We start from the raw sequence: 24,134 nt of genomic DNA, 5'->3' as shown, positions 1-24,134 counted from the left end.
AAAAAGGTTTATAAAAAAAAACTGGCTGGCACCCCTGAACAAAGATATTGACAAAATAGGGACACCGCCAATATAGGACTAGATAGCTCAGTTGGTAGAGCGCCGGCACGTTAATCCGGAGGTCGTTGGTTCGAATCCCACTCCAGTCAATTCTTTGTTCACCCCCCCCCAAAAAAAAAAACCCACAAAAAACTGTCGTTAAAAAAGATGTCCCTTACCTCCCAGACCTCAAGTTGTTCGTAAAACATAAACGACTGATGTTACGGTTGTTCGAAAGTGAACACCAACCAGGCAAGATGAATTAATACTATTATTAGGCTATACAGCAATTTTTGCCTCGATTCGGACCTTCGATCGGTATAATAAATTAATGGTTCTGTGCTTTATAGTGTTTAATAGTGTGGTGTTCAGTTCCCTTGAAAAGTAGACAGTAAGTACCTCACGTCATGTGCCATGATGTATGGTTAAGGTCTAAAAATAAGTCTGCGCACACCGGGACATTCTTTTAATTGCTTATTTCCCTCTGTGTGGGCTGCATATATGATCATTGGTTATTTATTAAGAAATAAACCTCAACAGAATACTAATTTTTGGCATTAAAAATTGTTATATTGTGATGTATATATATAAACATGTGTATTCACTCATAATATTATTTGAAAATGCTCAATTTATGCTACTTTGTGTAACGTGCAAACACTGGATCAAAGAGCGTGGTTGCTGAAATTGACCAATAAGGAAATAGCGCTTAGAGGGGTCTATCAATTGACGCAACCTACCCACCATGCAAGTAAATGAAGTATGCATTTTGTGTGTGTGTTTATCTGTGGTGTTTTGCCTATGTACGTACGTGTATGTGGTAAAAGTGCAGGGTAGAATAGGACGATTTGCATGTAAAACATAGTAGCATGCATTACGTTCAATCAACGATGCGATAGATCAATGAAGAAAATAGCCGCCATTTTAGCCAAGCCTCTCGGTCTAATTTGCTGCCAGGACTCGGCGCAATTCAACGCGTAATTGCCGTCTGTTCAGTTTGAGAGGTGAGGGTTACCTTCATTTCGTCTTACATTTGTATTTGGAGAAGGAAAATTTAAAAAAATAAGTCAGCATAGCCGACAAAATTAAGGGTGGTTCCACGATTCCGGGTTTGGAGAGACGTGTTTGCAGAAGGAACGTGGCCTACCCCTGGTCACGTGGTAATTCTTCGCTTCTGCGGTTTTGCGATGATCTCTACTGACGGTGCAAACTTCTCTGTGTTTCCAGTGAAATTGTCTGAACCTCTAGCCTCGGCAGTCGGCTCATTTACCTCTGAAAGGTCTGTTTCTTGAGAAAGGAATATAGCTTTTTAATTATCAACATCCAAATGTTCTAATTAAATGACGGGTTTACGCGGGAAAATGGCCAGGAAGTTGTGTATGTCACGTGCATGAAATACACACATTCATAACACTGGCCAGTCAGTTTCGATGATGTTTATAAAAATTGACGTATTGACTATGAATGTGACCACTTAGCCAGGCCCATGGCCATGAGCTCAGTGCAAAAACCGTACAAGACAAAATATACCTACCAGTTTCCAGTTAAAACTTTAGGAAAAGTGTGAAGATGGAACAGAAGAGTCCCAGGAGATGAGATAAATATACTCTCCTCTCCTTTCTTCCAATACCCTTTTTGTTGTTGTTAAACAACACATTTTCAACAACACAAGCTTGGTTGGAATCTTTGGATGGTTATACTTGTGCTCAAAGATCATCGGGCCTGACCTACACCTCCACTCACTTGGTCTATCTAATTGCAAACACCAATTTGAATAATAAAATAATGTTGGATTTTGTGAACTATTTCATTGTTATTGTGGGAATGGCCGACGTTTAAAGGTCAAATTTTCCTTCCCCCTTGTACATGGACTTTGGTTACTCCTAGAACATCATATGTTGACAACTCTCATGACAATAACGAGTCTGCTTTTTTTTCTGGTTCTCTTCTTGGTTCCCAGACGCGTGTCAATGTTTTGTACACAAGCACGAATCGGGTATTTTTTCTTTCCAGGACGAACGTGTGCAGATAGTCCTCCCTGTTTGTCCTACTCCTAGGAAAAAAAATATGACCAGGGTCATCACGTGTCGGGACGTACCTCGCGTCGCATTGGGGCAATTGGCATAATGTACTTGTATGGTAGGGGTCGCACTAAATACCGACAACTCACGACAACAATTTTTAAATGCACTTTAACAGAACATTTGAACATAAGTCAACCGTTGAATATATGCACATGAGTCATATGCATCTAAATCACTTTTAAATTTTGTTGAAAAAAAATTATTTTGATTGTAAACAAAAGTGTTTTTTACACGATTTTAGTAACGAACGGTAATATCTGCCATGTTGTCTTTCGACGCACTTGGACGATTCTGTTATACCGCAGGGGTGATAAAATATGCAAGATGATTATTTACCTGTTTTTTATGTATTTCATGGAGTTTGAAACAATATTATATTTGAATTCAAGAGTGGCAGCTTAGTTACTAACAAGAAAGAACAAATCAGCAGCTAAAACCAAAACGAAAAAATAAAACTCTGCCCTCAGAAATTACCTCGCCCCCTGCAGTGTAATAGAATCGTCCAAGTACGTCGAAAGACAACATGGCGAATATTTCCGTCCGTTACTAATTATACAGTTAAAAATACAGTTTTTTCAATAGTTTGAAAGTGATTTAGATGCATATGACTCTTGTGTGCACATATGTAACGGTTGAGTTACGTTCAAATGTTCTGTTAAAGTGCATTTCAAAATTGTTGTCGTGAGGGGTCGTGAGTTGTCGGTATTTAGTGCGAATTATGGTAGTAATAAAAACGAGTTGGGAACTGAATTACGGTAAGAATTTATAATTTTAGAAAATTTTTGAGATTGCGGAGTGGATTCTCGGGGCGTCCCCTGAGTCAATGAGAGTTCAAAGGACACATAGAACCAAATTTTGGCAAAATAAAAAAAAGGAAGAGATTTAACCGAATTGAAACTTAATAAAAGAACCAGAAAAAAGCAGACTCATTATTGTCGTTAGAGATGTCAACCTATATGAGGTTACGGGAGACGATATGGGAATGAAACCACATAGTTCTAGGAGTAGACTTTGGTCATGACGGAATGATAAATTTTTTTTTAACCGTGTCATGATAAATTTTATTTCTTTTTTTTCCACATTCTGAATTTTTTCCTTATAATCTTGAATGTTTTCCTCATATTCATAATGATCTTTTTAATGAGTTGGCCTATTGTGCTTGCTTCCCTTCAATGGCAACAGATATTATACCATGTTCGCCTTTAAACAAGGGCATCCATCACTTTCCGCAAACTAACCAAATGTGTTCTTGATACATGTAGTCTTTTATTGTTTAAATTTTTTACTCTGAGTTCTCCACAGGGTTACATTTTGTCCGGGCGCTAAACCAATCCTGCACTATTGTCAAATTGCGCAAACCATTCCTGCACTGTTTTCAAATTGCGAAATAATTCATGCACGATCTCCAAATTGTGCAAATTATTCCATATCTATCGACATATTGCGCACACTACTCCTGTACTATCGGCAAATTGCGCAAACTATTCATGCTCAAATAGATAAGCCATTGCACAAACCACAAACCATTCCTGCTTGATCGGCAGTTGCACAAACTATTCCTGCAAGATCGACTGATTGTGCAAACAATTTTGCGCAAATTATTTCAGAACGAACAAAACCACTTTGTGCAATATTGCCCAAAAAAGGTTTTGAGTTTCAGATTTGTGTACGGGTATATTTCGATCTCTGATCAGTCTCCTCATACCACGTAAGTTTGATTTCAAGTCTGAGAGTGCGGTAATTTCTCTTCAGCGATGTAGAATTCCCCCGTAGATTTGCTACCATGCTTTAACTCGCTCTAATGACGGATGTTTATTCACTAGAGGGCGCTGTTTCAGCCAATAATATATCAGAACGACTAAACTGCACGATTTACAGACTTGGGACCAAGTTTAAATACCACGCTGTTGTCAAATGGTGGTCAGGATTCACTGCGACACAGAGAAAAATGCACGCGTAGTGCCATTACGAACTGCCAGCCGACTTCTGGGTACAAGTCTTTGCACACTACACTAATTCTACCTCCCTGTGTTCGTCGTGAAGTGTTTGTCAAATTTTTTGTCCGGGCGTGATGTGATATTTTTTATTCGGGCGCACAACGATTTTGTCTGGTTGCAGCATTTTTTGTCTAGGTGCATGTGGTATTTTGAGAACTTTGTCTGTGCTGCAGTTCTGATACTTCACGGGTGCAACGAAGGCGATTGCCTCCTTGCCCCTGGTCATTGCCTTGGTGCCCTTGAAATGCTCCAGTACAAGTTTGCAATTTCATCATAGGGTGCCCTTTACCAAGAAGAAAATGCCTTGGTGCCCTTGCCCTTTCAAAAATGAAGCATACAGCCCTGGTGCTGTGTACAGTTCAATTATTGTTGTACATTTTACATGAACGTTTGTTGAGCATTCGTGTTGGCAACCGGCCAACTTATAGGAGTCAGTCAGTGCCACTGCACTGATGTCCTGGATATAAAGCTTCTTTACAATGCGAACACAAATTTGACTAAAACTTTTTAAATTGTTTTACCTGATTTGAGAAGTTAAATTTCCATTTATATTATATTCTTTGTGTCCCTTTCAATGAGTTCACAGCTAACAATTGTATCCATAGAAGAAATTACTTCCTAAAATAAGTCAAAAGTTCTGTACTGGCGATGTGATCATCATGTACCAATTGATAGTGTGAGCTCATGTGTGCATGATATTGAGTATAGTGCTGCCATTGGCATTATGGAACATGACCCTTTTTAAATTTGCGCAAGACAGTCATGCGTACAAAAAAAGCAAGAGGAAAGCAAAGTTTACGGCGTAAAAAAATTGCAGCTTGCGCAAATTAAAAAAGGCTGTTGCATCTCCAGCCGCCACGAGAGGGCGGTAGTGATCAATGCAAGAAAGTGTTTACAAGCAAGTCCATCTCTGACGTGCGTATGGGAAACCTCAATTTAAATTTTCTTTTCACAAATTATTGACGCCAAAGAAGAAAATTCAACAGCTTAACAAAATTCATAGTGTTCCTTTATCATGAAGCCAATGGTTTTAACAATAGATGTGCCTTTTAAAGTTTTATCAAAGAAAGTCCTCCTTTTAAAAACTGGGATACTCATAAGAAAGGAATACCAATTTCTTTCTTGGGTTTTGGACAAAAAGTCATACAAACTAAATTTGGTAGCACTGAAAAAGCCGCCAATTTATGACAACTGGCAACTCAAGATTTGAATGCTCTGAAAATAACCCCACATTATAACATGAGTAAACCATGACATTTTTATGTGGAAGAGTCCTAAAAATCCAAAAGGGTATATTATTATAGCCTCTAAAGAACAAGATCTTTTCCACGTAGTAGTAAAAACTAGTGTTGTCTGCTATGTTGCCTTTGACTTTTCTTACCATACCATAATCCTGCAGGGGTAACTTGTGACTTGAGGCCTTATTGTAGTTGTCTTTTTAAAGTAGATTTACTGAGCCTGTCCCCCTTTTCCCCTCCCCCCGTTATTTACATCGTTAATGACCTGATTTGTCTGATATGTGAATGTGACGTCATGATAACATGGACTGGCTGCTTGCTACCGTGGTCATGTTAAACTGAAACTTGCAAATTTTGCTACCCCTGCAGGACAATGGCATCGTCCAAATTTGGTCCAGGGCAAGATGCCGATGGTGTACCATACTTACTAAATTTTATTTTTCTAATATAATATTTTCAACAGATTGTTGATGTCCTTGTATGTTTTGAGTGCATTTTCACTGTTCTCCAAACACAAGTGTTGAAAGGGTGGCCCGCCTCCTAAAATTAAGGCTACCCTGCCGAAGAATTGGCTGCCCTGCTAAAATTATTGGCCACCCTGCCCCAAAAAGGACAAACCGACTACGAAACTACAGCTTCAGAAATGTGAATTTAAACAAACGTTAAAACACGATGTACACACAACCTCATAGTTCATATGCGGAGTGCATCAACCATGCCACACACCACGCACACCACACACACCACACACACAGTCGACGTCGTCCAAACCATGGAAATACCCACTGCATGCATAGTGCATAAACAGTCCGCACGCTGTGATTTGCCATTGATAGACTCCAACAAAATACGCATGTTCATGAACCGAGAAAGAATTGCCACACAGTGTGCCACACGCATGTACAGAACGGTACAATCCTTAAAGCGTATTCAACTTATAACTTTCGCCCATTGAGGGCAGGCGCAATGTGGGGCAAAGTTCATTGATAAATAACTAATCTGTGTGTTACCGATTGTTGAATCTTGATGATTTTATTGCAAAAGAAGTTCTTAACGATGGAATCGCTATCACTAAATTCATAAAAATGGTTTTTCGATGGAAAAGGTATTAATTAGGCCCAACATTTGGGGATAAGATCGTCCAAAAATGTGTGTTTATTTTATTTCTGTTTTGAAAATCGCACTTGATCACCGACGATCACCTACACTGCGTGCGACAGCGGATCATCCCTTTGAGGTTATTGGCGAGGCGTACAAAGCAAAATAAATATAAAATATTGGAGTTTTGATTTAGTTTTTAAAATAAGGTTGTTCCGACCGAAACGGATATCAATCAATAGGTAGCGTCGTCTGGCCCAGGGATTAATAACATTACTTTTAAGAATAGGTTTTTCTCAAGCAGTTGTTGCTTAAAAAAGGGCGCCAGTTTGATTACTTCATGCCGCCCTCCTAAAAAAAGTCTGTGGAGAACACTGCATTTAAAACTTGTCTGTTGCAGGATCCTTAAAGGCAGTGGACACTATTGGTAATTACTCAAAGTAATTATTAGCATAAAACCTTACTTGGTAACGAGTTATGGGGAGAGGTTAGTAGTATAAAACATTGTGAGAAACGGCTCCCTCTGAAGTGGAGTAGTTTTTGAGAAAGAAGTAATTTTTCACGAATTTGATTTCGAGACCTCAGATTTAGAACTTGAGGTCTCGAAATCAACCATCTAAACGCACACAACTTCGTGTGACAAGGGTGTTTTTTCTTCTTTCATTATTATCTCGCAACTTTGATGACCGATTGAGCTCAAATTTTCATAGGTTAGTTATTTTATGCACAAAAAGGGTTTCCATGTGATTTACAAGTAAGTGGAAATGTAAAGGTATTGGATAAGCTTTAACTTTTTTTGTAGAGGTGATGACATCAATAAGTGAGACTTTTTACAAATTTTAGTGTGATCATTCTCATTTTTTTGGTTCAATTCTGTAGACTCCAGGCAAATAAATTCCAATAAACTATTGAAAATTTGTGTGTATTTTTTTTAAAAAGCTTTGCCTGATTTTGCCATTACTTAAATATATTCTTCTTTTTTTTTCTCTTTAGTCCCAATGCCTTGGTGGTGTGACGGCCATCCCCAGGCTATGCTGCATGGCTGCGATGGCTCCAGCCTTGACCGATGCTTCTGCCCACCCTTCTACCTTTAAGTTGCCAGTCTCTCCTGCGGATCCTGGACAAGCTGGCTTCGAAGCTACCCCAAGTGATCCGACAAGCCCAGGGTTACCCAACGGTCACTCTAACACCAACCACACGCACATTGACTCTGATCAAGCCATCCAGGACTCTGGGTTTGAGAGAGGCAAATTGGTAAAGCAAGGTAGTCAGAATAAATCAGGGATCAATAACCATAGGTCAAAGGTCAGGCTTTTTAAAGCAAACTCTCAGAGAGGTAGAATTCCTGAGAACTTGAGACTTCTTGGGAAGTTGGAGAGAGGAAAGGCAGTGGGAACTGGTACTTGTCCCTTGACAGCCAGGGGTCCTGGCCTGAACAACGGGGGCGAGGCTGTTGTGGACAACAGTAAGAAAATGAGTAATTCAGCTGTCTCTGGAACCGTTGATAAGCAGCAATCTTGTCAGACAAACGCCCATGTAGCAACCACCATGCCTCCAGAAACGTCATCTCTCTCGTTGGCAAATAAAACTGATGCGACAGGTACTAGCAGTTCCACTGCCACTGCGGACTCTTCTGAAGCCGAAGATGATACGCTTGGTGGTGAGATTAAGACCCACTGCTTTGATAGAATTTACAGTGTTTCTGATCGGGAAACGATTCTTAACTATGGAAAGGTTAGTAAGCTTGGACGAATGTTTCAAGTAGATACAGTGGCCAGCAATTCTTCAACACCTAAACTCTTGGCACCAGACCAAATACAATGCGCCATTGATCAGAGCTCTTATTTAGCACAACGGGCAAGACAGCTCGTTCAAAAACTTAGAAGATTGCAGGCAACTCACATCAGCACCCACAGTCAACGGCAGATCCAAAGCTTTGTTCAAGAACAGCACAAGAATCTTGAAGAAAAGGCTGCTGAGGCTGATGCGGAAGGTTGTCCAGAATGTAAACGGAATTCTTCATCAAATGTTGCAGATGTTAATAATACATCAACGTCACAGAAGGAGCCAGCCGTGAGCACAGGCCCAGATGTCACTATTGGAGATAACCACCTACCTCGAACTTGTAATCATAAGCGGAAGCTTTTGCTAACAAGACCTACTGATGTTGATGTGTTAGGAAATATTTCAGTCAAGTCGGCAGTCAGACAGCTCCAATCTAAGCTGGATCATGTAGAGAGTTGGGTTGACGATGATGAAACGGAGAGTAGCTCAGGAGGAGAGAGCTGTGATGAGGGGGATGATACTCTCCCATCTTACGCACAAACTCGACAAAAGCATAAAATACCATTGTAAGTAATTGCTCTTCATTTGATAGGGCAAAATCATGAATCTTACAACTCTATCACAAATTGGAATCAAATATAAGTTCATGCAAGCCTGGTGTTACACGGAGGCCTTGGCCTTGGTTGCCCTAGCTTTGCCTTGGTGCCCTTTCAAAATTTTCCAATGAACTTACTAGATTTCTAATGGAAGTGCCCTTTGTAAAATGAAAGTGGCTTTGCCCTTTTAAAGATATAATCTCCGCCTTTTCATGATTTGAAGTTGAGAGGGACTTGTGCAATCATTTTGTAGAGGCACAGATGAGTCAAACAAGTACAAAACATTTTCATTAACTACCAGACATGAATGTGTTATGGGTTAAATGGGGAGGACTTTGCACAATAAAAACAATACTATAGCTGAAGAAAACAATCACTCAAAGTAGTAAAATTTGGGCATATGATTTGTCAGAATATCTTTATGATTTTAGTGTCTCTATTTTTCAACTTTATTAGGAATACATTTATACAGTCAAATGAAAATATGAACAAGTCCAATTAGTTTGTTTTTCCATTTGTTGAAATGTAATACCTTTTTTAAACCAGGGCCCAATTTCATTGGATGCTTACTGTAGCAGAAGTATTTGCTTAACCCTTGGCGTATTTCGCAGGTTAGCAGAAAAATTGGGTGGCCATGTTGCGTGTTTACAGTGGATTTGCATTTTGACAGCATTTATTTTTGGACCGGAAGGTTAGCATGCCTTTTTGTGTGCCCACGGTTAGCAGCGCTATGAAATAACTGCACAGAAAGCACAAAATCTGCCGCTAAGCAGCGCTATGAAATTTGGACCTGATGAATTAATCTCTATGAGAGAAGATTGTTACCCAGTTCTCAAGAGTTTCTGTTTAAATTTCTGACTTGATGGTTTTGAACAATTGTTTGTTGTTCAAAAGATTTTTGAATAGGAAGACATCAATAATTTTGTAATGTTTTATCCACAGCCTTTAATTAAAGTTAGCGAATTTGTTCTCTCATGACAATGTTTTTTCATCATGTTTGCAGACATAGGCGAGCTGTATGGAAGTGGGCCGTGGAGAGAGCTTCTATTGCCAGTCGCTGGACGTGGCTTCAAGCACAGGTATCTGATTTAGAATATCGCATCAGACAACAGAGTGACATTTATCGCCAGACACGGGCTAGTAAAGGTGTTGCTGTCCTGGGTGAACCATCCTCAACCGAAGAACTTATGAAGGTACGTGTTATGACGTCAACCAAAACCAATCGGAAGCTTTCTCCAATCGAAGCCAAGATTGCACGGCTAGGTGGATCCCAGGAGATGTCCCCATCAAATTTGTCATCCTTGCTGAGCAACGTCGACCGGCAGACAGCAAGGCTGAAGAAATCTCTCCAGAACTGTGTATCTCCTGGGCTTCAATCGCCTCCAACAGCATCTAGCACACCAACAACAGCTGCTGGAAAGATGCCATACACAAAACCTATGAATGGTATTGTAGGCAATTCATCCACTCATGGGAGTCCAGTGTTAAACAGCAAGTCAGCTTCACCAATTGGTTCACATAGACAACCGGAGACAAACTCAATCCCTTCTCCATCATCCATCAACCCGGAGGAACATTACTGTGCAAGGACGCGACCCGTATGGTACTTTCGCAAGCGAAAACTAATCCGAACGATGAACATGCATCATTACAGCCGTAAGAGTCAGAAGTTGTCATCAGTTCGGTGTGGTTGCTGCCCACCCCTGATGCCTTGTGTGATGTGTGGAGGTCGATTTAATCATGTTGAAAAGCCAAAAGAACCAGATATGGCCCCACTTAATGAGAGAGTGGCTCAGTTGGATTACTCCTTTCATCCAGTCTTGTCTTTCCCACAAGGTAAATTTTGGGGCTTTTGTAGTTCATGTAAAATTTGCATAAACTGAGCTGCATAATATACAAATAATGAATGTTTATGAGTGCAATGGTGCAAATATGTTCATGAGTTGGAAGATGGAATGTTCTATTCAACGAGGCGAAACCGAGTTGAATGGAACATTTCGTCTTTCAAAGAATGAACATATTTGCACTACTGCACGAATGAAAAACATTCATTATTTGTTTTATATAACATCCAAGTAGTTTTTTGTTATTTTGATTGGAGGATACAACTTTCAAAATAAACAAAGCGTAGGCCTACAATTTCTAACTGTGAAATTACACCCGTTTCTTTTGGGTCGGCCTGTTTGACTATATGCATTCTGTACAGCTAGATATTTTGAGACACGCAGTTGCCGAATGCTAGTTTGTGCCTTGTAGTAACCCTGCTGTGTTACCAAAGACGCGCGCAAGCAGTGATGTTTTTTGCTCAGCGTGCAATAGTACTTTTCGGATGGAACAAAAAATGCATGCTAAGTGACGTAGCGTGCAATAGTACTTTTATTCGCTAACACGTGACGAACAATCCTCTAATCAAATGGCAAGGATCTGTTTAAGTGTTACATGTATATAATATACTTGATTTAAAACAGTTTATAATTCACCTTTTTCACATATGTAATTCTCATTTATAGACTCCATACAGAAAAAACAACTATGATTCTTCACAAGGTTGTTGAATAAATATTTTCCTTATTGAGGACATGTTTTTACGGGTTAAGAAGTTTTGTTTGCATCAATGCATGGTTGATACCAGGTAAATGGGTGATGTTTAAGGGAGAGTAAAAACCCAAATCCCAACTCTCCCAAATCTTGCAAGATTATATTCAAGAAGATGTCTGACATTGTAGGGTGCGGCAATGCAGGACCAAATTAAATGCTAATCATTGGGCCATGCACCCTCAATTTATTCAAGTCCAAACAGTTTAGGAGGATTTTTGGGTTAACTTTCCCCAAATCTTACTCAAGCAAAACATTGGTTGGCTGGAATTCGATGGATTACTTTTTTGCTTGAAACTGTTATCCTGGTATATCATGAGGCCAGACAGGCATGCAAGTTATTCTTTTATTTCAGCGTGAATTAACATTTACTGGAGTGCGTTTTGGCGACCCCAACCAAAAACTGTTTCGGTTGTTGGTCGTTGGTTCTGCTGTTCAGACTGAACGATAACCGAGTTGTGAGCTCGGTTACCGTTTTGGTTATGACGTCAGAAACAGTTTTGGGTTAGGGTCGCAAAACACACTCCTGAATAGAGCTAATTTAAGGTCCCCTGAGGGTTCAATCGCAATGTTAACAAAGTGAATTTATTACTTAAAAAAATGCACACATATTAAGCTTAGGCGGTTATTTGGTACTAAGTTGAGTAGTCACAGTATTTGTTCAATACCGAGAATACCAGGAGTTGTTTTAGAAATACCAAAATACTTGTGTGGTAAATTTTCAATACCGCGGTATAAACATAAACCATGACCGCATGTGCTTTAGCCTCTTCAAAAAAGGAGAGAGAAAAGCTGTTTGGCCCTAAATGAAGAGAATATAAAGCGGCCAATCTGAGCAGACAGTTTATTACATGTATGCTTGTGATTTCAGCAGTTTCTTCTCACCCACAATACTGGCCATATTTCAAGTCAGTGTTTTTTTTTAGTTTGTTGACCTGTCTGAAAAGATCCCGGCCAACAGAATATCATGGGGATGGTATACTGTGGATCCTGAAATAAAATACCACCCAAGTTTAACACACAACTATGTATGCTTAATTCTGTCATAACTTGTGTACATAATTTGCTCCACAAAACTTTTCACCCAAATCTTTCTTGTAGATGTTCCACTTTCACTACAGTTTGAAGGAATGATGAAAAGCAACGAGTGGCAACGTAAACCACCACCCTCAAAACTGTCAAACATGAAAAAGTAAGTTTGTTGTTGCTAGTTTGTCACTAGTTTTTTTTGAGATTCAGGGATGTGATTTCTCCGTTTTTAACAGTAAATCCCTGTTTTTGTTATTGTATTATATTTAAAAAAATTCACAATAAAACTATATATAAAAAATCCCAGTTTGCAAAGTAGGGATTTCAAAACCGATTAAACCGTTAAAGTATACCTACATGTAAGCAGGCCCCGTACCAGCAGGTTCTCTCTCGCAAGCTTTCACGGTTTGCGTTAGCAAACTTTCACGCTTTTTTTCCGAAAGCCTATCACATTGCTGGAGATTACTCAAAGTAACTGAGTGTCTTGAGTCAATGTAGAGAGTCAATATTTTGTAACTGACTAATCCAAGTGCACTAGGGTTTACAGTGCGACCAAGTGTTGTCTACTTTCTATGAGAGTAGAAAGTATTTGGCTATGAAAAAAACTTCATGTATCCTTTGCCATTGAAAATATGTGTCGATCAAGAAGACTTTACAAAATACCTTTACTATCCCTGAGTGAGAAGAGTTTAGTCTCAACTTTTTTAGGAGCCAGCTCTAGCCATCAGGGCCCAATTTCCTAGCGCTGCTTACTGGCCGATTTTTTGCTTGTTGTGCGATTTCTATTTCATAGCGCTGCTAACCCTAAGCACACGAAAAGGCATGCTAACCTTCTGGTGCTTACCGCACAAAAATAAATGACGTCCCAATGCAAATTCACGGTAAACACGCAATATGGCCGCCCAATGTTTCTGCTAACCTGTGAAATATGCTAAGGCTTAAAGGCAGTGGACACTAATGGTAAATGTCAAAGACTAGCCTGCACAGTTGCTGTATCTCAACATATGCATAAAATAACAAACCTGTGAAAATTTGAGCTCAATCGGTCATCGAACTTGACAGATAATAATGAAAGAAAAAAACACCCTTGTCAAACGAAGTTGTGTGCGTTTAGATGGTTGATTTCGAGACAAATTCATTGAAAATTACTTCTTTCTCGAAAACTATGGCACTTCAGAAGGAGCCGTTTCTCACAGTGTTTTATACTATCGGCCTCTCCCCATTACTCGTCACCAAGAAAGGTTTTATGTTAATCATTATTTTGAGTAATTACCAATAGTGTCCACAGCCTTTAAGCAAATTTGTCTGCTACAATAAGCACGCAAATTTGCTTACCGTTAAGCAGAGCTATGAAATTGGGCCCAGGTGATAATTAAAAGAAGTCTTCCCAAACCACTGATCTATTCATGACAACTGATAATATGCTTGGCAGAATTTTTTTAATTCCTTTTTAACAAACCTTAATTCTTATTCCTATCCCACCATGCAATGCCTTGGTACAGCTTGTCTATTTTTTGAAGTAAACAATGGTTGTAATCAATAGTTTTTTTATCACTACACAAATCATTACCCAGGAAGCGTCGCCCGAGCACACCAACTGAAGGCAAAGAAGTACGGAAGACCACACGAAAGTACGAGAGGAAAAACAAAGATAAGACAAAGCGACGTCAGAATGCCGGTGAAGAGAAGTCCCTGAAAATGCTCCGCAAACTGGCTGCCCAGAGTAAGTTTGAATATTAGTACATGTGTGTGCTGTGCAATAACATTGAAGTCCTGATCCATTGGTCAAAAGATTCCCCACGTCAAACAGAGGCCTTGAGCTTGAAAGTCTTTAAGATTCCGATATCTTGATGGATTTAACTTTTACATGCAAAACTACATAACTCTATAACTTGTACATCCCAAACTACTCTTTATATTGTTTTCTCAAAAGGGTGTAATGCAGGCTTTTGATTGATTGATTATTTTTGAGCAAGTCCATCAGGGTTCTCCACAGGGTTAAATTTTGTTCGGGCGTCAAACCAATAAATAAATTGCGCAATGCAATCCTGCACTGTTTTCAAATCGCACAAATAATTCATGCACGATTGCGAAAATTGTTCATGCATATTGCGCACGCTATTCCTGCACTATCAGCAAATACTATTCCTGCAAGATCGACTGATTATGCAAACTTCCCTTCCAGGTAGGTTACTGCTGAAGAGAGATGCAAAATGCTTCAAACCGACTATTTGAAGTTTTATAAATCTGTCATGTGTTTGTTACTTCCAAAAGCAATGAAAGACATGCGACATGGGAGAGGGGATGGAAAGATCCTGAAACGTCCTCGCTCCAAAGCCAACTCTCTTCCAGGGACACCCAAGAATCTGCTGACAGACGAGATCAACAGGCGGTGTCGCACAGATATCAAAAAGAGGCGGGCTGCACAGCTAGCAATTGGTATGTATAAGAACCCTCAGTCAAGCTTAACTGATTATAATCCAACATCACATTATTAAGTTTCATGGAGTACACACCATCATCAACCAACGCCTGAGATATTGGACTTTGTTGCATAACATGCTGTGACCGAGTAATCAAGCGCATGGGACTTCAGCTCCAGCGTTTTCGAACTGAGTGTTGGTTCAAGGTCTTGACACTTTTATTCTTAATAGAGACAAAAGCATTTTGGCTGCGGAATTGGACTCAAAATTCTTCCAACATAAAATCGGATTTCTGACTATTACAGTCAGATATTCAACCTTCCCTAAAATATGCAGATAAATGTTTACTTTCAGGTTTTAAAATGTAAATGACATATAACTGTCAAAAGAGAAATCCCCAGTGGATAACTGGTTTTGTATCAAGAAAGATAGTCAGGTATTTTAATAGCCTCCCGAGGTAGCAAACTTTAAGTAGCAGCTCGCTAACAGGTTAAATACAGACATATAGACTTTAACCATGTAGCGATAAGGTGAGCAGCAGATTACCCATCTTAAACTTGGTTCGAAAGCACAAAGGCTGTTAATTTACATTCAATAAATCTTTTACACTCTTTTCATTGTTTATGTGCTCCCCCCAGTGAAGCCCTGTAGTTTATACAGCAAGTGGTGTTGATGGTTGTGCTATTTTACCATGTATTGTAGTGTAGTATACAACATTTTTGCCAACTCTGACGTTAACAAAACCGGTTGAAAAAGTAGTGATTATGGTAATTGGATGATTATTTGAAAAGTGGTAGCTATATTGGTTGATCTGTTTGAAATCACATAATCATAGCATCCAGAGAAATACTTCTTGTAGAAAAAAAAAAGAATTCTCATACACCCAACCAGAAATGTGTGTGTATGTGAAAGTATTCCAGTATCAAGTGATTAAAGGGTGTTGGTTTGAAAGTAACACCCATCATTAATTTGGTTGACACAGCTGCTCTAAAGAAGACCAGAGCTCGTAGTCTCTCCCTCCCAAACATCGAGGATCACCTGTGCTTCAGTAGCAGTATGTCCAGCCACTCTGGAACAACAACCTTAGGTGATGGAAGTGGTGGCCTCTCCCACTCCATGCCGTCCTCATCCCTGCAAAACTTCCTTAAGCCAAGACGCCCAGGTGGTAACTCTGACCAGTATGATATCGACAACATTGTCATCCCCTACTCGATGCTGGCATCGACAAGGGTGGAGAAGTTGGAGTACAAGGAGATCATGACACCAAAGTGGAGAAGACTGAGTGAAGGAGAGAAGCTTGCTGCTTGTTTGAATCATCACCTTCAGGAACAACAACAGCTCATTCAGGTTAGTGCCATATTTATTTCATTAACCCTATTTCCCTAGGTTTTTTTGCTAAAAACATACCAAATCCGCCAAAATCAATCAAATGAGAGACAAGAAATATGCAACTGTATTCAATATAATTGCATGATCCATCATAATCAAGCAAAGCATTTTTTTCATAAGCACTAAGGTCCGTCAAGTTTTTTTTAACCGATATAACGAAAATTCAATATCGAGTATACTCGATATATCAAGTTTCCCGGTCAGGATTCAGGATGATGATGAATCTTACTTTAAATAAAACCAGTTTTCAAAAAATTCCAAAGACCGGGTTTAGATTTATCGCTTTTCGGCTTGATCCTACGTGCTTCAAATTGCCCCGACTTGCTCCGTTTTTGTATTCATTTTTTCCCACCAACGAAGAAAAGGCGTGATTTCATTGCCACTTCTGCTTGCTAGGTGAAGAGAACTTCCCCTCCCTGCATGACACCATGAGGCATGCTCCGGTTTCTGGTAGTTTGTTTACTCACAAAGGTACTATTATGCGGCTAGAACACAAACTTCACAATTCTCCTTTTACAGCATACCTTCTACACTGTTAATGCACAGTCTTGCTCCATTGTGTTTTATTGCTTGTTGTATAAGGAGATGCGGGGCTGGAACCAGATAAAAAAGGGACAAGTACTCGACGGCAATCTTCAGTTTACGCGATCAATGGGACATTATTTTCTGTATTTTTTTCCTCTGAAGGGTTGCATGCTAGGTTTTCGCTAGTGCTTGTCGAATAGTGAAATTTTGGTATTCGGTAACCGCTGGCCAACTATCCAAAATTAACCGGATATTCAAATATTTTTTTTTCTGCCGACAGAGGGCGCTAGAAAAAAAAAATTAAAAATATTTTTCTTGCCGCTAGAGGGCGCTGTTCGTTTGTGAATGAGATCTTATGGGGGGATTGATATTAGTTTTAGACAGTGTCACTCGGTTCATTCATAAAAATAACCGGATCTAATTTAAAGATGGTGATTTGCTAATTCTTTTGATTGTGATTGACTCTGCGTGAAGGAAAACTTTCGTAATATTTGAACAATTCAACAGAAACTTCATTGTTGTAACTCTTCACGGAGGTGAGCATAGTTAAATACTTAATTTATGCTGTTTTATGCTGTCTTAATAGAAGTTTCTTTAGGATTCAGACAAAACATTCCTATCAGTTTTCGCCCGACGTTTGCGGATATTCGGATATTAAAGAATATACGGTTACTTGGTTGTAATTACAGGATTATCCGGTTTATAAAAAGGTATACGCGCCCATTGCGGATATCCGGTTAAGAAAAAAATGGCATTCGTGGTTATGGATAGGAAAACCTATTCGCCATTAACCAGGTATTCAAATTATTCGTCCAGGCCTAGTTTTCGCCCTACCTTGATATGATATCGAAATTTTTAGGCACTTTCATCTTCATTAGAGCTTTCCAGACTGTTGCTTGCTACATGTATGGTGCTGTGGTGTTTCCGGTAGCATATCCACGCGTTCACTCTCGCTATGTTCACAAGGAAGTAGAAGATTTTACGCCACCACAGCTGGGACTTCATGTAGCGTGTGTAGTCAATTGCCTTTGGAGGTGCAGAGATGGTCTTTTTCTCGAGGCATCGAGTGCCATCATCGACGATCTTTCGCTGCATGGAGTGCTCCGAGGGTCTTTCCACCCTTGAAGTGCTGAAGACAGAAGAAGAAACCCTCTGCTGTCCTTCCAAGCAGCAACAGTCAGTTGACCATTCTGGCTTGTTGAGAAGGAGCCCTGAGGATTGCTGCTCATTCTCTTTACCCTCTCACTGTGGGAAGTCTTTGGGCAGGCCTCTGCTGTTGCCTTTGATGGCCCCTGTCAGGTATGTCTTCTTTCTGAGGAGAGTTCCTGCCAAGGAGATGGAGGTATAGCTTGTCAGTAACCAGTGGTGGTGGGAGTTGAGATGGAAGTTTGCTGTCTCCATCGTGATGTCCAACATCTTGGCAGGCTTTTGAACATGAGGTTTGTAGCAGATTTTGCAATCGCGTACCCCTTGAATCCGGCATGAATTGGCTTCAGGGGCATGACAAACTTGAGGACCCTAGCCTTAAATCCCCTGTATTGGACAGGGGTTGCCCTTAACTTTTTTTTCAACTGGCCAGCAGGACCAGTTGGCTTGATTTTTCACTGGTCCGCCAGGTTTTTGACTGGTCCGTCAATTTTATATTAAACTAATAGTATACTGTTGTATACTGCTCGATTTCCGATCGTCGCTATTTCAAAATTCACCATGAATTGCAATGTCAACTTAACTGCACTTGAATTTATACTTTATTTATGTGTACCAAGTTATTGTAATCGTAAGGGGAATCATTAATTTGAGAGTATTTTTTCTTAAAAAGATGTCATAATAATAATAATAATATTATTAAAATTAATTTAAAAACAGGTTAGAGCAAATTGGAAAATTTAATATGATCTTTATTCAGGTAGTTTTTTAGTCCCCGGTTTATTGTAAGCACTCAACATGGAAGTATTCCTATGAAAGAAGAACTTTTTTATGAACAAAAATTAGTGTTTTAATAAAAATAAAAATAAACTTTCAAACCGACTGTTCAAATATCATTATCTGTTATGTATTGCCTTCAAATCTACGGTGGGGACGGTTACGTGCGATCGCTTTAGTTATTTTATCATGTATAAACATTGCCTATTATTGTAGTTTTAATAAGTATTCATAAACATAAGACATCGTTCCGAAGTTCCCAAAATCTTCCCACTTTCGTCCAGAAAAACCCCCAACAAAAAGTAGACATCAAAATAGTTGCAACATCCATGAAGAAGCCTATGAGTTTTACGTTTTTTTGTGTCAATTAAGTGTATGGAATGGTCGGTGCCGGCGTCTGTTTTGTGAACAACATTTTCATTTAAAAAATGTTTTTATAAGCAGCAAAAACAACCGCGCCTTTGTTTCATGGTTTAACACATGATTGCATCCCAGAACCCAAGTCTTTCTTGAAATCAACCCGCAAAAAACCCCAAACAACCGCGGATTATGTGATCAATAAAACCATGGAGCAATAAACTAGATCGCTCACCAATCGCCCTGCAAAAAAAACAAGCCCCAAATAACAACAAAATTAAACAAAATCAGGATGGAAGAACCTTACTAAACACAATTAAATTCTCCTTTTTGCTCATCCAGAGTATCCTAACTTGATAATTTTTGTTGAATGAAAAGCCTCTCCGTCTTGTTTTTCGTAAACACGCTACTCTTATTCCCTCATGGAAATCTGCTCCGTTGGCGACCATGCTGCAGACAGAATGTGTTTTGCTTTGTGGTCTTTTGTCAAGGCGATTGAAGCTAGTTTTGTAAGCTATCGCGTACTTTCACCAATTGAGGGCGTCTATTCTCACGCTATCGAATATTCTGAAACGCCCTCTAACGTTCAATGTTTCTTACACTTACTGCCACACGTGAACTAATACGAAGACTACAAGCCTTTGCGTTGCATGATGGGATTTTGCGCTGTGTATGCGTGATCGGTCGGAAGTTTGCCATCGTTCAGCGGCACTTAGAGTGATTTATTAACGTTTTATCCAAACCTTGAGTGAATGTTTTTCCGTTTTATTCAAGCCTGAAAATAGTTCAAAAATAGTCATAGTTCTGTTGTACCGCTGCCGATATTTTTGACTGGTCAGCCGGACCAGTTGGCAAGGTGTTTCAGCTGGTCTGCCGCGATTTCTACTGGCATTTGGCCAGTGGACCACCGTTAAGGTCGAACGCTGTTGGATCACCCCTTAATCAATGGTCAGTTTCCGATCAGGCACATACTTCTTCAGGCACTGCTTAAGGACCTTGTCTCACACCGGCTGCACATAGAACAAGGAGTGCTTCAGTTTACAGTGTAGTAGCAGTGAGCTTTGTCTTTGATGAGGGAGAAGTTCTTGCTGGCATCATTACACATCAGAAACTGGCTGATACAGTCGAAATGGTTGCGAGTCATTGTGGATGCAATGAGGGAGTTTCTAAGGCAGGGATGTGTGGACCAGTAATCTTTGTAGTTCGCCACTTTCACAAGTCCCATCGACAGGTGAATGTCGAGCCAGGCTCTAATTTCAGCAAGAGAGGTCAGCCGAACTTGTCTGTCAGCCAGTTTCACGTTGGTCCCCGATCACAAAATGTTTAGCTACTTTTAGTGACCACTCTGTTGAACTTTGTGTACTGACTCCATATGTGAAAACTTGTATTTAGGTACACCGACAATAGTCTTTAACAAGTCCAACACACTCGTTCTAGTCTTGGTGCCAGTCTTTCTCATTTAGATTTGTCATATTTTTTTCTACTAGAGGAAGCAATCATAGGGCCAATGATTTTTCCGCGATCGCGGAAAACGGACGGAATTCACGGAATCTAAAAAGAAAACACTTAAAAAGCATCAGAAGTCAGACCATTAAAAAGTATGAGATGTAACCATGGTTCATTCTGTTCTACTTTATTGCAATTTCCATCCAGTACACACACGTTAACATGGTTAAGCGGAGGGCATTAATCGCAGCATGTTTAAAAAAATGTTTTCACCCAAATTGCATTTTTCTCCCCCCCCCCCTTTACCAACATTAATAAAGAAACTAACATCTATTGTATGTCATTGCAGTACCCGCTGCCAAAAAATAGGATTTGAACTGCCTCTAGCTACCAGGCAATCTAAGTAATCTTGTTGGTTGTGGGTTCGAATCCCACAGGAGTAATATGCCTGTGATGTTTTTTTACAGGACTCGGCAGAGATGCAACTTTTCCGACTTAAATCGGAAAACCCGACTTTTCTTATTTTTACCCCTCAAAATCTAAAATGTATAAATCGGATAAAAAATGTCAGATCAACTCACCATCAACTCGCTTGTGTCAGTCATCGCTGTCAACTCTCAAACACGCAGATATGGCAGGCGTGAATAAGTTTTAGTCTTGACCCAAGACGGCACCGATCAATTTAAATGTAGCACAGTACATAATACATCATGCAGTACCGATCAATGACGACTTAGGTCAAGACTATTCGAAATGCAGAAAAGCGCCCTCTGTTGTCGTGTTGTACAAGCCTGTGAAAATGCAAGATGGCGGCTGACTGCTCTGCAGAGAGATAATTTTTTTTGACAAGAAAAATAAATAAATTGTACACCGAAATGTTACCTAAAACTTATGAAACTTCTCCTTAGGCTAATACATTACAGTTATATGCCTCTTTTGTGGGTTTTAAAAAGACAAATTGGTGGAGTTGACGGCGAGTTGACGGCACCAAGCGAGTTGACGAGTTAACGTCAAGGAAGTATTTAGGTAGGACCCTACCAGCCTACATAATATCTGTACATGTATTTCTACCTCCGCGCTATTTCCAAGTGTGCATTGCTGACCAAACATTTTTATTGCAAAATAAGTTTTTTATACAACCGATCTTCAAATCATAAACCCATGGCTGTTGATGAAAATAAGTGTTATTAAGGGCAGAAATTAGCGGGTAAGATCTTTACATTTGCATTAATGTTACAATTGGGCTAGTGAAACTTTTTTTGTGCGACCCAAAGTTTGTTTGACCCCCAAACTAGTAAAATATACAGATTCCGTATGTTCTACTCCGACGACCGCAACAAATCGGTCCAGATTTTTCCTATTTCTGGCTGCGAGGTTGGGGTGGTTTACTGCGTTAAGTGTCCAAAACGTCACCACAAAATGTTTCAGATTTTGCATCTCTGACTCAGGAAAGTATTGTGTATACAGTGCTAACACACAACGATGTATGGGTAAAAACCAAAATTAAAATACTTTACTTAATGATGTGTTCCAGAAGCATGAATATGTGTAGTTGTAGTTCCAAATTGTGATTGAATGCGTTGTGTTTTTTCAAACAACAATCAAAATGTTGACTGAACAAAATTACCATTTTACAGTATAATTTTAGGTTTTTAATTTATTGTTTTGTAGAAGTTGGTGGAAAAGGAAGAGGAACTCCTGGAAGAAGAGGAAGGAGAGGAGAATTTGTCAGATACGGAGATTGCTGAGCGCCACGCAAAATGTGAGATCACTGAGCGTCAGAAATACATGACAATTTTGGCCAATCAGACCCATACACAGCACCGTCGAGGGGCACGTCGATCCCGCAACAATAGTCAGGGTGGAACACCAGAACCCTACTCTCCTGATGCTAATCTGTTTGAGCAAAGCCAGCCTTCCAGTGTGAACTCATCTAACGCCCCATCCCCGCTTACCACTCAGGATGCGTTGAGCCCTAGTGGTGCCCCCTCATTGAGTAGCAGTAGCACCACCCATCGTATGAGAACTAGTTCATGGGAGAAACGTAGATCATCCAGCGCTAGTGACACCAATCTAGAGAACTCGATGGTAGGCAGCTTTGAAGAGCTTGGCTTTGTGGAGAACCCTTGGCCCCACAGGAAATTCCCCCTGGAAGAGTTTGATATTGCAGAGTTGGGTTCGGTGCAAGAGGTTTCAGAAGAAAAAGAGAAGGACAATTCCACAACAGAGGGCGTTGCTGAGTTAACCAAGAATGCAGTGAACAACATCAAACTAGAGAGTGGATCTTCAAGAAACAGCCCTCTGGAGATGCTGGATGAGTCATCAGGTCCAGAGGAGATAGATGACCCCAATGACCCTGAATGGACGGTGGTGTCTCCGGACAAACAGCGTAGCTCAATAGTCTTACGATTAGCAAAAAGGTGAGGGTTGCTCATGAGGAATTTGCACTCAGGTAGTTCCTCTCTACTACAACAAAAATTACCCTCTACACCTGCCATTGTATGGTTTACTATTGTTTGATACATCAAATGTTTCCCGAACATTCTACAAGTCTGTGTTTTGAAAGAAGACACTTGCAAAAAATAAAAAAATTAAAATGTATTGACTAAAAATTAAATAAGCCAGATGTTGATTACATAAAATAAAAAAAAGTAAAAATAAAAAAATAGAGTCAAGGCTAAAGTTCAAACAAAACTTTTTTCTTGCTTTGTTGAAATACTGTTCTAATTAGACTTTGAAATTGAAATTTATCAAACCTTTTTTGTTCACCGTCAGTGCCCTTTAATCCTTTACTCTGTTGAAAAGTGTATTACTTCACGCTAGATTTGTTCCTATGCATTAGTGAAACTTAAAAACAATTTTTGTAGTGGTAACCTTTAGCTCAATGGGGGCAGTAATTTCAACTGAAAAATCACATCATTTGAAAGCAACCGGTAGGAGGTTTGATAATGCATACTGATTCATACGTAGAACACAAATGGACCCGGCCCACTTGCCCTCCCAGCCTCACTTTTGTTACACTGATAGAACTGGGAGATGTACGAGATGGCTGTTGATCATGAAAGTCTGTTTGTATGTCATTCAGCAATTCACTTCAATACTGGGTGTGTGTTTGTATGTACATGTAGTGCTTAACTGACCTTGTGTAAAAACTCTAGATTTACTTCATATGTCATGGTTTGCATGCAAGGTTGTGGCTTGGTACAATACTGCATTTGTCATGGTTTGCATGCATGGTTGATTTAATATCGATTGCTGCAGCAGGTGCTGTACCTCTCAACTAAGTAGAAACTATTTCATGAGGAAGTGATCTTTGTTTTCCATAAATTCTGACAAAGGATCCTGTTGGCAACTTCTTTCCATAATTTTCCATTAGACAATGGGTCATATAGCTCCAAATTATAGCTAAACAAGAAGACATTCGTAAAATTGATATCTGCTGAACTATTATGAAGGTTGGCATTGAAATTCGTTTATGTACAATCCATTCAGTCTTATAAAAATGTGTTGTAAAAAAAAAAAACTTTAAATCATGACTTGGTCAAGTTGATTTTTGCTGGACACTTGCCAACAGTGCAGTGGATATTTTGAGCACTGCAAGGAACTTGTA

At 39.6% G+C, this 24,134-nt stretch overlaps 1 protein-coding gene across 2 annotated transcripts; it reads left to right on the top strand.

Annotated features, from left to right (window-relative positions):
- The first annotated feature begins 865 nt into the window (after nucleotides 1–865).
- LOC117287846 (KAT8 regulatory NSL complex subunit 1-like) lies at nucleotides 866–24,134 on the top strand. Of its 2 annotated transcripts, none has more exons than XM_033768398.1 (8): nucleotides 866–1,043; nucleotides 7,450–8,807; nucleotides 9,841–10,673; nucleotides 12,534–12,624; nucleotides 14,036–14,184; nucleotides 14,736–14,900; nucleotides 15,867–16,231; nucleotides 22,196–24,134. In XM_033768398.1, exons 2-8 carry the CDS (start codon nucleotides 7,495–7,497, stop codon nucleotides 22,946–22,948), a joined length of 3,669 nt encoding a protein of 1,222 aa, XP_033624289.1. In that variant the 5' UTR covers nucleotides 866–1,043; nucleotides 7,450–7,494; the 3' UTR covers nucleotides 22,949–24,134. The 2 variants fall into 2 exon arrangements, with proteins under 2 accessions (XP_033624289.1, XP_033624288.1); XM_033768397.1 differs by having other exon boundaries at nucleotides 866–1,318.

The sequence above is a fragment of the Asterias rubens genome, chromosome 3 (assembly GCF_902459465.1).
Source record: "Asterias rubens chromosome 3, eAstRub1.3, whole genome shotgun sequence".
NCBI lineage: Eukaryota > Metazoa > Echinodermata > Asteroidea > Forcipulatida > Asteriidae > Asterias > Asterias rubens.
This window is presented reverse-complemented; position numbering and strand designations above follow the sequence as displayed.